A 13,874-nucleotide genomic window follows, 5' to 3' on the forward strand; every position below is an offset into this window, starting at 1 on the left:
ACACCTCAGGGTTCATGTGTTTGGTCCCAGCACTGTCACCAGCTCCTCCTTCCCTCTGAAAATAGCACCAGGAGGATCTGCCTTCCCAGCTGGGCTGCCTGCCAGGCTTTACATTGCTATTTCTTAATGAAAACTGAGGATACACTCTGGGTTTGGGATGTGGGGGGTTCTTCCTTGTTTCTTCAGATTTTTTTTTTTTAAAGTACTTGGAGAAACAAAACAGTTGTGGCAATTGTAAATTTCCAAACTTATTTGATAGTTACATGAAATTAACTGTCTGGAACCTGAACTTTTGTGCTCCCCAGTTCAATCCACGCTCTTTGGTTAGTCTGGGATTTGGTCAGGAATGTTTTCACATCGGACCAGAGTGGGTAGCTCAGTGTTGGTCACAGTTAGTCACACAACAGTGCTGCTGGTCTCTGTGGAGGCACCAGTACCTGTTTTACAGTGGCTTCTTTTGGATGCATCTTTTCATTCCAAACTGTTCCTTACTTCTGTTGTAAAAACAGATCAATAAGGAGCTTGGAATGATAGATAGATATAGATAGTATTTATTATTATTATCATCATCATCATTATTGTTATTATTTCTAGATATTTAATAGTATATTATGTATAATATAAATGGGACTTGGTATCCAACCATTAACATTTTTAGTTGCCTGATGTCCTGCTGTTCTAGATGGTTCCTGTTTGTGGACAGGTGGAGTGTAGCTCTCTGCAGGTCACTGTTGTTACACACTGGACTAGTTCAGTCACCAGCTATAAAAAGTTAGGTGGGCTTTACAGGATAAATGTTGAAGTTCACAAAATTAAGAGTATCTCTGTTAGCTTAAAACTTTGAAGAGGCCCATTCAAAATCCTTGTGGTGTTACAGAGCTGGGGACATTTGTAACAATCCATGTTCTCCAACAAATCTCCCTTCAAACTGCAACCTTCAGAGCTAATTTGTGCAGGGTAGATGAAGTCAGGGAGCAACAGCTTTTAAGTGTTTTCTTGGAGACCTTAAAATAAGGGAGATTTACATCACTGGTTTAAAAAAAATATACAGAACCTTTTCCTTACAAGCTGCAAGTACTCCTTTTCAGATTACATACTTACAAAAAATTGCTTTTAAGTTCCTCTATACTTTCAAGAAACCAGGAATTATTTTTGATAGTTATTTTGAGTTTCTGCCTTGTTTTAGTCTCCAGAATAAACAGCATCAAAAATCCTGCTGATCACTGTAGTGCACTTTCATTTTGTACCTGCAACTGTTTCTCGAGATTGGTTTGACTTTTGCAGATCTATCAGAAAAGAAAAAGTAGAATGATACCACTGGTGATGTTACATAGCAAGTATTCTGATGACCTTGAGCTGAAATGCTTTCTGAGTTCATACTTGGCTTTGTTTTTTCTCCAGCTTTGCTTCCCCAATCTAATTTTATCTCCAAAAGTGTTTGCCGTGGCTATTTGCCATGCTGGGAAGTGTTACACCATATGTTCGTGTTTCTTGGAGTGTTTTTGTCTGCTCTGAAGGCCAGTCCGAGTCGTAGTACACAGACAAATTCCTTTGATCATTTTTCTGGTGTTTGGGCTCTCAGGTGCTGCTGGAATGTGTCTGCTGGCACCCATCTATGCCATCTAAATAATTCCAACTTGTTCTTGTTACTGCTGAACACGTACTTGTTGTAGAGGCAAGTTTATGACAACAACCTGGCGTGAAAGTCATCCCACAGAGGTCAGAGCAGCAGTTCTTGTGGCCAGCTTTGAATCTTGCCAGTGACAATAACTCTTTTCTTTGTACGGACTTCAAAGCTTTTTTCTGGAAGTTTGTGCTACAAACCAATGGTGAATCCTTGTCCTGAGAAAAGAGCTGCTCTCCTGTTTCGAAATGAACTCTGCTCTGGGTACCTAGAGGATTTTTCAACATTAGCAAGGGATAAAAAAAAGGAAGAATACACAGAATTATAGATTAAAAACAAATGCAAGTAGGACATATGATGCATTTGGTGCTTCAAAAAATTGCGCAGCATGGAGAGTGCAGATTACCATATGAAAGTGCTTTTTATTTGATTTGTATTTTGGGGAGTTATTTCTGACTTAGGAGCATTAAAGGACCCAGAAAGACCGAGCTGGCCACCTCTGCTTTTCATGTATGACATAATTTAGAGTACTTCAATGATTTTATATGATACAGCAAATCCAGTCAAACCTCTCATCAGAGGCGAGACTGGAGGATGACAGAACTCCTGTCTGAGGGGAAGGGCAGCCCTCTGAGCCCTCTGGCCATGGAGAGTTCTGGCAACACGGACACAACCTTTTCCAGGTGCAAAGAGTTCCCTCTGCCATGCTCAAAGTTGGGAGCTCAGCACTGCCTGGGTCCAGATGACTCTAAGGGAGCTCATGTTTGCCTGCAAGAAGTTCTCTAAAAACTGAACCTTACAACAACTCCACTCTGCCCTTTTCCTTCCAAGCCCATCTGCCAGTGCTCGTGTGCTCCTTGCTGGGATGGGATGGAAGCACATTCTCACTCTCAGCACCCCTTCCCTCCACCAGCTTCACTCCATGGAATCTGGGCACCTTGTGGTTGTTCAGAAGGTCCTGCAGCAATCCTCAGAGCTGCTCTCGTTCCTCAGAGCTGCAGCTCTGCTTTTGCCAGGCTTGGATTTCTGAAGGCAAAATCTGCCACTCCTCTGCCTGCGGTGCTGCTCGTGGGGATGTGTGGGGTGATGTGCAACCCTTCCCTGCCAGCCCTTGCTCTGGTCAGCAGAGCTTTGGGCAAACCCCATGGACTCACAAGCTCACACCTGGCTGGACAGCCCTGTGGGGTCATAAACACAGACCTGTGCAGGGCAGATAAATGAGTTTCCCCTAATTGAATTTGTATTTGCTGCCTCGTCCAGCAGAGCCCCTTCCCCCTCCTCCTTCCAGAAACGGAACGTGTCCAGACCGTCTGAAAAATGGGGTGTAAGAAACCCTCTTTAGTTAAAAGAGTATTAAAAAAATAACTTTGATATATATTAATTACAATTTCATTAAATGGCTTATTGAACGTTATAGCATTTATAAATAAAAGACAATCATAAAGCATTATTCTGACTGTTAATTAGCTCTATTTATTCTCCAGATTAGTTTTTAAATATGCCCTCTAGATGCCACTTGATACTAATTAACAGAGTTACATTATTATCTCTATAGAAAGGCATTTTTAATTAAATCTAAAGCAATTTAAATTAGCATGAGTTTTTACAGAAATTAAACTCTGGTCAGATGCTTAATTTAGCCTTATAAGACAACATCTGATGACATGCCAGTGTCAGTTCTCCCAAGGGCTTTGACATCTTTTTATTGAGATTATTTTTTGAAGTTTGCTTTCAGGGAAACTTGCCAGTACACTCTGGTGTTTAATATTTATGATGGATTTTACCAATTTTTTTAAAGACTAAATGTTGATGGGAATCCACGTGCATTGCAGTGAGCTGAGATAAAACCACAAAAGCCACACTCCTGCAGCTTACAGGAGTCTGGCAGTCCCTGGGTTTGAGTGTGGAGGAAGGTTTGTGTGGGAGGTGGGATTGCATGGGCTGGATGCTGTCCCATTACAAATCAACCACGCTTCTTAACCACTATTAAAATTACCATTTTGCTTTGCAACAAGGATAGGATTAATCACAAACCCACATGGTCCCTTCTCTGTGACAGGACAATACAGGGATTGCTCCCACTCCCCAGAAAATGTGCCTCTCAGACATTTGGATTAGCATGGCAGGAGCTTTTCTTCTAATGGAGCCTAATGATAAAAATTTGGCTAAGGCCTTCCCCTGTGGCAAACCCTAACTAAAATAGCTGTATTTAGAGTGGGGTGGGATGCCTTTCATCTCCCAGAATAAAGACTGCAGGAGCAGTGTGATGCAGCCCAGCACAGCAGCCCTCCCCAGCACCATGGCTGATTTAAGGGTACCTTTGATCTCACCAACCTTTCCGTGCCCCCCATTATAATAATTTGTCAGTTGTTCTATTTCTACCCTGGAGCTTTTTTTCCACTGTAGCCACCACCCTTTGGGCAATGAACCACATGGAGCATGTCAGTGCTGACCACAGGTTAGACTTTCATGACTCTTAGTTTGGGAACATTTTTTTGTTCAAGTTTCTCTCCAGCTACCTGGGAATGCACCTGGAAAGGGGAATCAGCTGTTGAAAGGTTATTGCAAATTTATTAGTAAGTTTGGAGTAATTAAATCCAAGGCACATTTCCAGCATTTTATTTATGAGCTGTTTGTTAAGGAGTTTAGAGGGTTTAGTGGAGGAAGCAACAATAAAAGCAGTGTAGTTCAGGAGTGCGTGGCTATTTACAAGAGCATGTAGTGACAGGAGGAAGAAGAATGGCTTTAAACTGAAAAAGATTAGGTTTAGATTAGATATTATTAAAAAATTGAATACTGTGAGGGTGGTGAGGCACTGGAATGGGTTGCCCAGAGAAGCTGTGGATGCCCCATTCAGGTTGGATGGAGCTCAGAGTGACCTGGTCTAGTGGAAGATGTCCCTGCCTGTGGCAAGGGAGTTGGAACAAGATGATCTTTAAGGTCCCTTGGAAGCCAAATCGTTCTGTGATTCTATGACTCTCTGACTGTAGAGAGCTCTTTTAAATGGCAGTGTTGGGGCTGTTGTTGGGGGCAGAGGCAGGAACCTGCTCTGCAGTTATAGAACACGAGGTGCTGGGGCTTGTTACTCATGGAAGGGTTAAAAAAGCCTTTGTAATATCCTTCACTTTGGACAAGAAGAGAACAGGATTTAATGTGGATGCACTGAACTAACACATCTGTGTCAGCTGCCCCAGCTGCCTTAAGCTTCACATCTACAAACATTTTCAGGGATCCATGTATTAGCTTGATCTGGGAGGAGCCCTGCAGAGCTGTGGCTGCAATGCCAGCCTGATTAGAGGACTCTGCTCACATTTCCTCCATATAAAACTTTTAGTGGCTTCTTTCCAGCTTTTATTTGCTGCAATAGTTACAGGAGAGCAACTGTAATGACTGCAAGAGTAGTTATATTTCATTAAATAATCCGCAAAGTTATTTGACTGGTATCAGTCATTTCAAAGGGTGGGGTAAGCTTGAAATCTTAACAGTTTCCAGGAATTCCCACCCATTTTTACAGCATGTACCCTTCTTCAGCAGCGATTATTTATGGGTCAGGACATGCATGGTTGCCCTTAACAGCAGCCATTATGATTTCAAAATGGCATTTTGCTGAAGTGTTTGTGGCAGAGGGAACAACTCTGGTAACCAAGTGTTGAAATCAGGCCTGACCCAGAGAGGAAACTGAGCTCTCTGGTCTCACCACTGAGTCTGCTGCAGCTTTATGCCTGAGGGTAAATGCCAAGCTTCAATCTTTGTATTTTGGTGGATTTTGGGCGCTTCCTTGAAAAACATGTCCTTGCTACAGGTCTGTAAGTCTCCTTTTCAAAGGGGACATGGTGCTGCAATATTCATTTCTTAGGATACTGAGACATTTTCCTACTCTGATCCTTTCCCTTTACAAAGGCAGTGGAGAGGAAGGTGCCTCTAACCCAAAGGACAGGGAACTTCTCTGGGATGCCTCACTGGGATGCCTTGCAGTGCTTCTGGAAACAAACTGTACCATCAGTCTGGGGCCACAGCCCTTTTCCAGTTCACCCAGTTGCAAATGAGCTCCAGCTCACTTAGGCTGCTTCAGCACTCCCTTCTGTGCTCTCAGCCAGAGAAAGGAACGAGCCACAGCCGGCTGCTCACCAGGCTGGGACAGGCATTTGACCTTTTGCTGAAGATGTATGAACTTCTCTAGGAAGCAGCTGCAATACTCAGTACTCACTGCCCACAGGTAATTAGGCAGCAACACTAATGCAGTCCCGGAGCAATTGCCAAGCTGTCGTGTAGTCGTTGGTCCTGCAGGAAAGGGCCAGGGAATAAAACGAGGGGAGTAGGGAAATGTGCTGACAAATGAAGATACCAGGGTTTAGCAAGGCTGGAAGCAGCCTCTGCTGTCTGTAGTGTTCAGGCGTGGCAGCGCAGTTCCGTCAGATTTCCTCGCGCTCGTTGCAGAGCTGTGATGGTGGAAAAAAATTATGTTTAGCAAAATTAAGGAGTAGTGGAGGGCAAAAACATATGTCTCCTATCAGTGGTTAAAGCCACAAGAAGATGGGGGTTTTTTGCTCTGAGTTAAGAATCGTGCTGTTGCTGTATCTGTGTAGGAGTCAGGGGTCACAAAGTGATTTAACCTGTAACCAGCAGTGACAGAGAATTAAAAAGCTATGTAGAAAAGAAACCTCATTTGGTTGAATTGGGTGGGTTTAGGGTTTTATTTTCCAGAGGTTGAGATAGCATTTTTATTTTCTTCCAAATAAAGTATTTCTCCCATTCTGCAAGGGAAGAAATTAAAATTACCAATTCTTGATTGAATACTTCTGACAGTTCCCCTGCCTTGAGGGCAATAGGTGTAGACACTGTTTTCCGTTCTTTTTAATGGCAAATCCAACCAACATTGCTCTCCTTTTTTTAAAATCCACTCACCCAGATTGCAAACTTGTCTTTTCTTGGCAAGAACAATCTGTGTTGGGAGAGAGAGGTACTGGGGAGTTCTCCTTGTGTTTGCTTTTACTTAAAGTACATTCCAGGCTGAAAGGATAGCATTTATGTAAAGTGAATAGGCTTCGAGTCCAGGCTGAAATGTGTGTTCAGATTGTGTTGTGTTCCCTTAATCCTGTTTAAGGAAAGAGAGGAATCATCCACCATCAGATTAATATTGATTAAATGTCACAAGGATTACGAAAGAAACATACTGTACACTTACCAAACACTGAAATCAAGTTTAAAAGTGTTGCAGATTTATATTTTATTTCCTAAGTGTCTTCCCCAGCTGATCTATTTGAAGCCCACATAATATTCTCCGTGATAAATTTCCACTGTGTATTCCCACTTCAGGTGCTCCCCTGAGTTCCTTTGCAACTTTGCACAGAATGCTGAGAAGATTCAGGGATAACATTGCTATTGTTGAGCTGCAGGAAAAGTGTTGAAGGACCCCAAAACTAGTCAAGAAGGAAATATCTAGAGGTCAGCATAAGTTGTAGCAACCTTTCTTCCTATGTCTGTTCTCAGTTTGGGTGCGAGCCTGTCTGTTCTTTTCCCTTTATATCTCTCAGACAAATGGACTGTGGCAGGGAGGCTGATGAAGATGGTGTGACTACAGGCACATGCATCACTAATGACCCACTTGCTCATCTCAGAGCTTGCAGCTCATCTCACTGTTTGCAAGTTTTCCAGCTTAAACCTAAACTCCATTGATTTCTTGGGACTCTGAGTCAGAGAACTGTTTCTCCTCCACCTGGCAGGACTGGAGTCGCAAGGAGTTCCTGTCTGGCCTAACTCAGCCACAGCCCAGTGCCTAAGGCTTGGCTCACTCCCTGTGTGCATACGGTGCCAAGACCAAGAGCTAAAAATAATCTGTAATAAAAGCAATAGAATCCATTAAAAAAAAAATTAGATTACATTTTTATGATAAACACTTTGTTGATGCTGCACATGATCTCATTATTGCCCTTATTATTCAAGATTTCTTGATTGCCCTTAAAAGAACAACTCCCCAACACTTAGACAAAAAAGGAATACAGACAGACCTTTGCAATGAGCTATTTTTATAGAATCCTGGGAAGAAACATGAATGAAGCTTTATGGCTTTTGTTCAGTGTGCTAGCTTAGCCTAACCAGGCTATTATTGCACCCTGAAATAGAGCTCTTATTGATTTCAGATTTGATGGGATTCAAGGGGAGCAACAGCAATTACTATGCTCACCCATTTAAAAACATAAATTAAGGATGAATAAGGTTTTTCAAGCTTGGAATTAGAAGAAGCAGTCACAAATAATTTTTATCTTCATTGTATTGGATTTACTTCCTGGGCATCTGTTTGCACAGACTTCCTGCGACTGTCACATATTATCCTGATGAGACCTGCAGAGGAGAGAACCTCCTCAGATGGGTGTTTTAATGAACAAATTGCTGAATGTGTCCTGATCAATAATAGTGGGAATAAAAGTAGTTTATGGAGACCAACAGCACACTATACATTGCCTCTTGACTTCAGCTAGGAAAAATCACAGCAAATCCTTCTCCTTCCCCCCTCATTTGCACAGTACTGCCTAAGGCAGAGCACTAAAGAGAAGATACACTAAGGCCAGCTTCATCACCAGGTTCATCACAGGGCTCTGAGACCCCACTCTCATTAGAAAGCAGTTATATACAACACTAAAGGTGTACTGGAAGTCTGGAACTATCACTAAAAAATACAGAGTGGGAAAGAAATGTGTTGTCTGGAAGGAAAAAGGAAAGTGGGGAATAGCTAACCAGGTGCATCTGCCCCTGAGTGGAAACCTGATGTCTCCCTGCATTCTGCTCACCCCCAAGAGCTGCTCAGCTGATTGCCACCTACCCTTGACAGCAGGAGCATCAATCATTAGTCTAAAAATACCTCTCATTGTATTGCATTTGAGCTCCTCTTCTCTCTCTTCCAGCAGAGAGCAGGGGAAGTCCAGAGCAGGTTTTGTGCAGAGGGAGCGGGATGTGATCAGTGTCTTGCCACGATGGCTGGGTCCCAGCTCTGGCCAGAGGGAGCAGGGATTGTCCTTGCCTTGGCGCCAGGGAAGGTGCCAGGACAGGGTCATGCAGCTCAGGTACCTTTGCAGCACTCAGGGAAAGCAAGAGGCAGCTTGAGAAGCTGAAATGTTGAAGCCTGTGTTCCTCTGGCTGGATCTGTTGCTGGTTAAGATGCACCTTCCTGCTGAGATTTGCTCCTTTCTTGGGGCATTTGTGCTTCTCCATTTCCAAACCCTAAAACTGGACTGTAAATGTTCTGTTGCCATGAGACTCTTGATTTTTGTTCTTGAATGAAGTGAACATGTACAGGGGTCTTTGACATCCCACAGTGCCTTATGCACTGCAAGGGGGAAAAAAGGCCAAAAAAGCAAACACTCTTTAAATGAATCTTTATGGCAATTCAAAATACTTTAGGTAGATCCTGTCATATGCTTTATAAGTTCCTGACTGATTGTATGGAATTAAGTTATTGGGCAGAGAACCAGATAATGGAAACACATTGATGAAATCATTTTTGAGGGACATTAAATGGAACTTAAAAGAAAGCTGAAATGGCTTTATGGATTTTTCAGTCAAACTGTTTATGAACATTTATTGGTGGTAAATTACACAATGTCAGAAGAGGGAATCAGTATAATAGAAGCCTCTCTGATATAATACTGTGAGAAAGAATAATTTACTGCCTAGGGATGTACAGTACAGTGTGTTTAAATACTAATGATATTACTGTTTTCTTCTGTCTTTGGCTGATTGCACATAAGTTAGCCTTAGCAGCAGCAGAGAGTCTCATAGATGGAAAAAAAAAAAATTCAGTACTTTGCAAAGAAATAGAAATTTTCAGTTACGCATTTTTCATGGCAGATAGAAAATGTTTTAATAATAGATAATTCAGAAAGCAGAAACCATTTTGTACAATAATAAATGTAGGTTACATTTGCTTTATACTCAGTAAAAGGGGAAGAGGGATAGAGCAGTTTTGATTGAAAAGGGAGATTATAGCAGCTGATTCTTGAACTGTTGGAGCTGTGTTAATACCATTTGCCAAAAGCCATCATTGCTCAGGTATAGGACAGTGAAAATAAGACTGGAGGAATGCGAGACTGGATGGAAATTGCTGGTCCTGAAAATATTGCACCTTGGGTTTTGAGACACCAGTTCTTACAGTCAGGAATTTGTCAGATCTGTCATGTTGTCTGTCCCATCTAACTGAAGAGCTGCTTCCATTGTAGCTCCTCTTCTGGCTAGAAAACCCTCACTTTCCTTCCCAAATACATTCAGGACCAGTTTACTGCTGCTCATATAAGCATTGGCTCTCATCTACACATCGGCTTAGAGCCAGTAGTTCTTTTCCCTTCGTGTTATTAACCCTTCTGATGTATTTATGCACAGCATAGGTACCCTTCCTTAGCACATCGTGCTGCTCAGTTACAAAGCCAAGCCCTTCCAGGCTTCTTTTGTAGGACAGACTTCTCCTGTTTGTGCAGTCATGACAGTTTTTCCTCGCTGTACGCTCTCCTCACTGGGGATGAGCAGGGGGGGCACACAATAGTTTGAGGATTCACTGATGATTCTTAAAATAATGTGATTTTTTTTCCATGTTCCTGTTAGGCTTCCTTCTTGCCTTTCAGTTTAATGTCACGTTTGCTTTCCCTTTGACTCTGTCACACTGCCATGAATCATGAGTAGCGTTCAGCTTTTATCCAGGGATGTTATATTTTAGAAGCCTCCAACACGTAGAAGAAATTTTTACTGCTTTTTTAAGCACATGACCTTGGACTTCATATTTTCAATCATCTGTTACTCCATAACATCCCAGTTTTCCTCAGCAGAGCCAAAATAGCCCAATTCAGTGACAACAGCACATTTCCCTCAAAATTTCCTTCTTTTTTTGCCAAAGCCTTGAGTCACAGTTGGATTCTGTGATCTGAAGAGCCTTTTCCAACATAAGTGATTCTGTGATTCTAAAACCACAAAATGAGGTCACTTCCTCCAGCCTTCACTTTCAACACCATCCAACACTGATGCTGTCAAAGCCTGGCTGGGGACTTCCACGGTGGCCAAAAGCCAGAGTTTGACACAAATAGCCAGTGGAGCTGAATTAGTCCAAGGCAATTTTTTCCCTCTGGAGCTGCTGATCCCCCAGGCAGAGACTGGGGTTCTCCAGAATAGAATAGAGGGTGCTGGAGGGAGGGGGCACATTTGAGGTCTAGAAAATTCCCAATAGCACAGAAAGAAGAGGATGGTTCTTTACTGAAATCATCAGGCAGCAGGGTGAAACCAAAGGGAGAACTTCTCCAGAGTATTTAATTCATCCATCAGCCCCTTGCTACAGAAAGGGAGACAATTAGGGTGAGGATTAGGTGAGGAAAGTTTATCAGTGTCTCTGATAAACTTTCTCTGCCAATTCAAGGGGGCCCTCAGCTGCTGACAGACAGAGTCAAGGGAGGGATGTCTCAGTCCTGGTCCCTCAGCATCCCCTCGTGGCTGATGTCCTACTCAGTGACAGGGACAGGTGGCCCTTTGGGAGATTCTGTGTTCTTAGAGGAGAATAATAAGGAATTACACAGTCGAGGCAGGAAGCCTTATCAAGGCAGGTAGCATTCACTTCTAATTCAGATCAAAGGAGAGAAACAGAAGGGTTGGAAGTCTCATTCCTGTTCCCAGTGCTTGAGGGACTTTTTCATGGATCTGGCAATAAGGGAGACAGGAAGAGAGGGTTTGAGAACTGTGTAGGGAAGGGAAAACAAGAAAATGGAGGAAACAAATAACCAGCTCTTTTATTTTCAACCTTCTTGACATGACTGCATTGGGGTCTTCACTGACCTTGTTTCCAAAGTTGCTTCCTGCATTTAAATTAACGAAGGAAAGCTTGGAAAACCCCAAGTTCAGAAATAAGTTAAAAGTTTCTCCTTGTTCTGCAGGCACTTCTGGTTACAGGCAGGTAGTTACTTTGAGCTTTGCATGACTTGAGTACGTGACTTACGGTGTCTAAAAATGAATTAAAATGCCCAGCATAAAGTCACCATTTAAGCCATGTGTGTGCATAGGGTACAAGAGTATCTATGTGTGTCTCTCCAGCTGCACCTCCTCGCCCTCCTTCCCTCAAAAATCACTGTTCTATTATGCAGATAAGTGCAGGCTGGATGTTTTGCTACGTTTCATTGCAAAGCCAAGAGCCAAGGCAATCGTGTGGATAAAGCAGAGATTCAAATCATTTGGAAACTGTTGAGAGAGGACAGATCTGATAGTAACAACCTTCATGGTTGGCAAGTTACAGCTGCTTATGACAACTTGTAACAATGAAAGCTTATAGTAAAGTTAAAAGCTAAATATCTGTATTGTGCCATAGGATCAGCTTCAATCCCCAAGTATAAAGCTATGAACTTTAAGCTGGTTTCATCATCTTTGAGATTACTTTGTTTTTCTCTGGGTTAAAAGGAGTTGGGGTTTTTTAATGAATATTAGAGTGCTTGTTTTCATTCTGGCTTTTTCTTTTTGCTTTAACACAGTGAGACAGCTTAGTTAATTTATTTCAGTGCAAAGAAAGTGTGGTCATACTGAAGCCATAGGTGTTTCTCACTTATAGCAGCAGTTGCAGCAGGATGGTGCAACTGGTGGCCAGGCTGGGACTGGAGCAGGGTCTGCTTGTGCTGCCCTGCATGAGGGTGCACCTCCCTCCTCTTCCCCAGGCAGGATCACAGCCTGGAGAGGTAATGCCTTGCAGGGATCAAGTCAAAATTTGCTTTTCTCCCTTGAGTATCTCTGAGAGCCCAGCAAAAGAAATAATGCCATGACATGCAGCCAGGTTGATTAATGAGAGAGGTAGCTGGATTAGATGCCTGGTTAGCAAAGGGTATCTTTTCCAGGCTCCCTGCATCAGCTGGGTCAGCAGACTCTCCCCAAGTTGGGGTGCAAGCAGCTGCTTTTCCAGCCAGAAGTGCAGTTTACAGGCAAATCCCCCTTGTAATCAAGGCAACCCATTTCAGATGATGAAGGTCTGGCTTTTCTGGGAACAGAAGGGATGTGCAAGAGAGAAATGGGGTCAGGCAATGGGTTAAATTGCACCTAGGTATGATTTGACAATCACTCCCCTGATAACAGCTTATGATGTTTACAATTTGTCTTCTGTTTTGTTTTGTGATTTCAGGAGCAGAAGGCACAGTGTTCCCTAAATCTATAGAAACTCCCAATGTCAGGGCAGACCCCTTCAAGGAACTAAGGTAAACTTTGGAATATGGTTTAATGGTAACTCAGTGGAGCCTTGTTGGAGTTGTGTTTACTGCTGGGCATCATTTCTGCTTTTGCTTAAGAGCTTGGGGATTCTCTTGGGAAGGCATTGATGCCTTTTCCTGGTCTTAAAATCAAGAGTCAAATATGGTTAGAAGGGGAAAAGGGATTTTACCTTGGTGTTTATTTTAAGGATCCTTAGGTGCACACGTCCAGGTTGAATGCACCTCAGTGCCCACTGCAATGCACACCCCCAAAAGATCTGGTATATCATTATAGGTTTTACTGATTAGCAGATCTATCAAAGATTCCCCAGTGAGAGGCTCAAGTGAGACCCCCTCCCCAAGGAACCTTCCCCTGGATGGTTCTATCTGAGTTTACAGAATGTGTTCTGGAGAGGACCTTGGTGTCTGGGGCACACTGATCCCTAACTACAAAGCTTCTAAAAGGTTTAGTCTCTCAGCTTGACAGACAAGTCCAAGAATGTAGGCTAAAAGCACTAGGAGTACAGAAGTTGTAAAAAAGGTATAACAGGGGTATAAAAGAAAAGGCAAAAAATCTTCATGGCATCAGCATCACAGGATGCCATGGAAGAGAAGGGACCTGCCATATTTGCATTTGATAAGACCAAATTAAAGGCAATCACAGGTCATGAGAGAGCAGCATTTCTGCTCTGTAACGTGCTCTGCATACCCTGGGCTCAGCATCTGGAAAAAAAGCCACAGAGTCATTTTTTCCTGGTTGTGCAGGGAGGTCCTGAAGACTGTGCTGGATCACAGGGAGTAGCAGCAGGCAAAAGGATAATGCTCTCCAGCATTATCTGTCTTGCAGAAATGCAAACCCTCCCTGACCTACACAAGGCATAGTTGTGCATGTGTGTAACTGCTGACACTTGCAGAGATGCCACTTGCTGACAGCACTGTGCCAGGAGGGAATAAACAGCACAGCTCCTGGGAGCCAGCTCTGCCCTCAAGCTAAGGCTATTTATTTTGTTTTTTAAAATAATTTTTTTTAAAAAGTGTGGCACTACAGGTTAACT

The 13,874-nt window shown here is 42.8% G+C and overlaps 1 protein-coding gene across 5 annotated transcripts in view; it reads left to right on the top strand.

Moving 5' to 3' along the window:
* The window catches only part of LOC121657814 (delta-sarcoglycan), a 256,422-nt gene that overhangs the window by 211,222 nt on the left and 31,326 nt on the right, over positions 1 to 13,874 (top strand). For all 5 annotated transcript variants that reach the window (XM_042013936.1, XM_042013939.1, XM_042013938.1 and 2 more), the window contains one exon: positions 12,756 to 12,828. In XM_042013936.1, coding sequence (XP_041869870.1) covers positions 12,756 to 12,828 — 73 coding nt within the window. The remainder of the gene's footprint in view (positions 1 to 12,755; positions 12,829 to 13,874) is intronic.

This window comes from Corvus kubaryi, unplaced genomic scaffold, assembly GCF_017639235.1.
Source record: "Corvus kubaryi isolate FWS band 111438036 unplaced genomic scaffold, C.kubaryi_AGA036_p1.0 split1-37374, whole genome shotgun sequence".
Taxonomy (NCBI): Eukaryota; Metazoa; Chordata; class Aves; order Passeriformes; family Corvidae; genus Corvus; species Corvus kubaryi.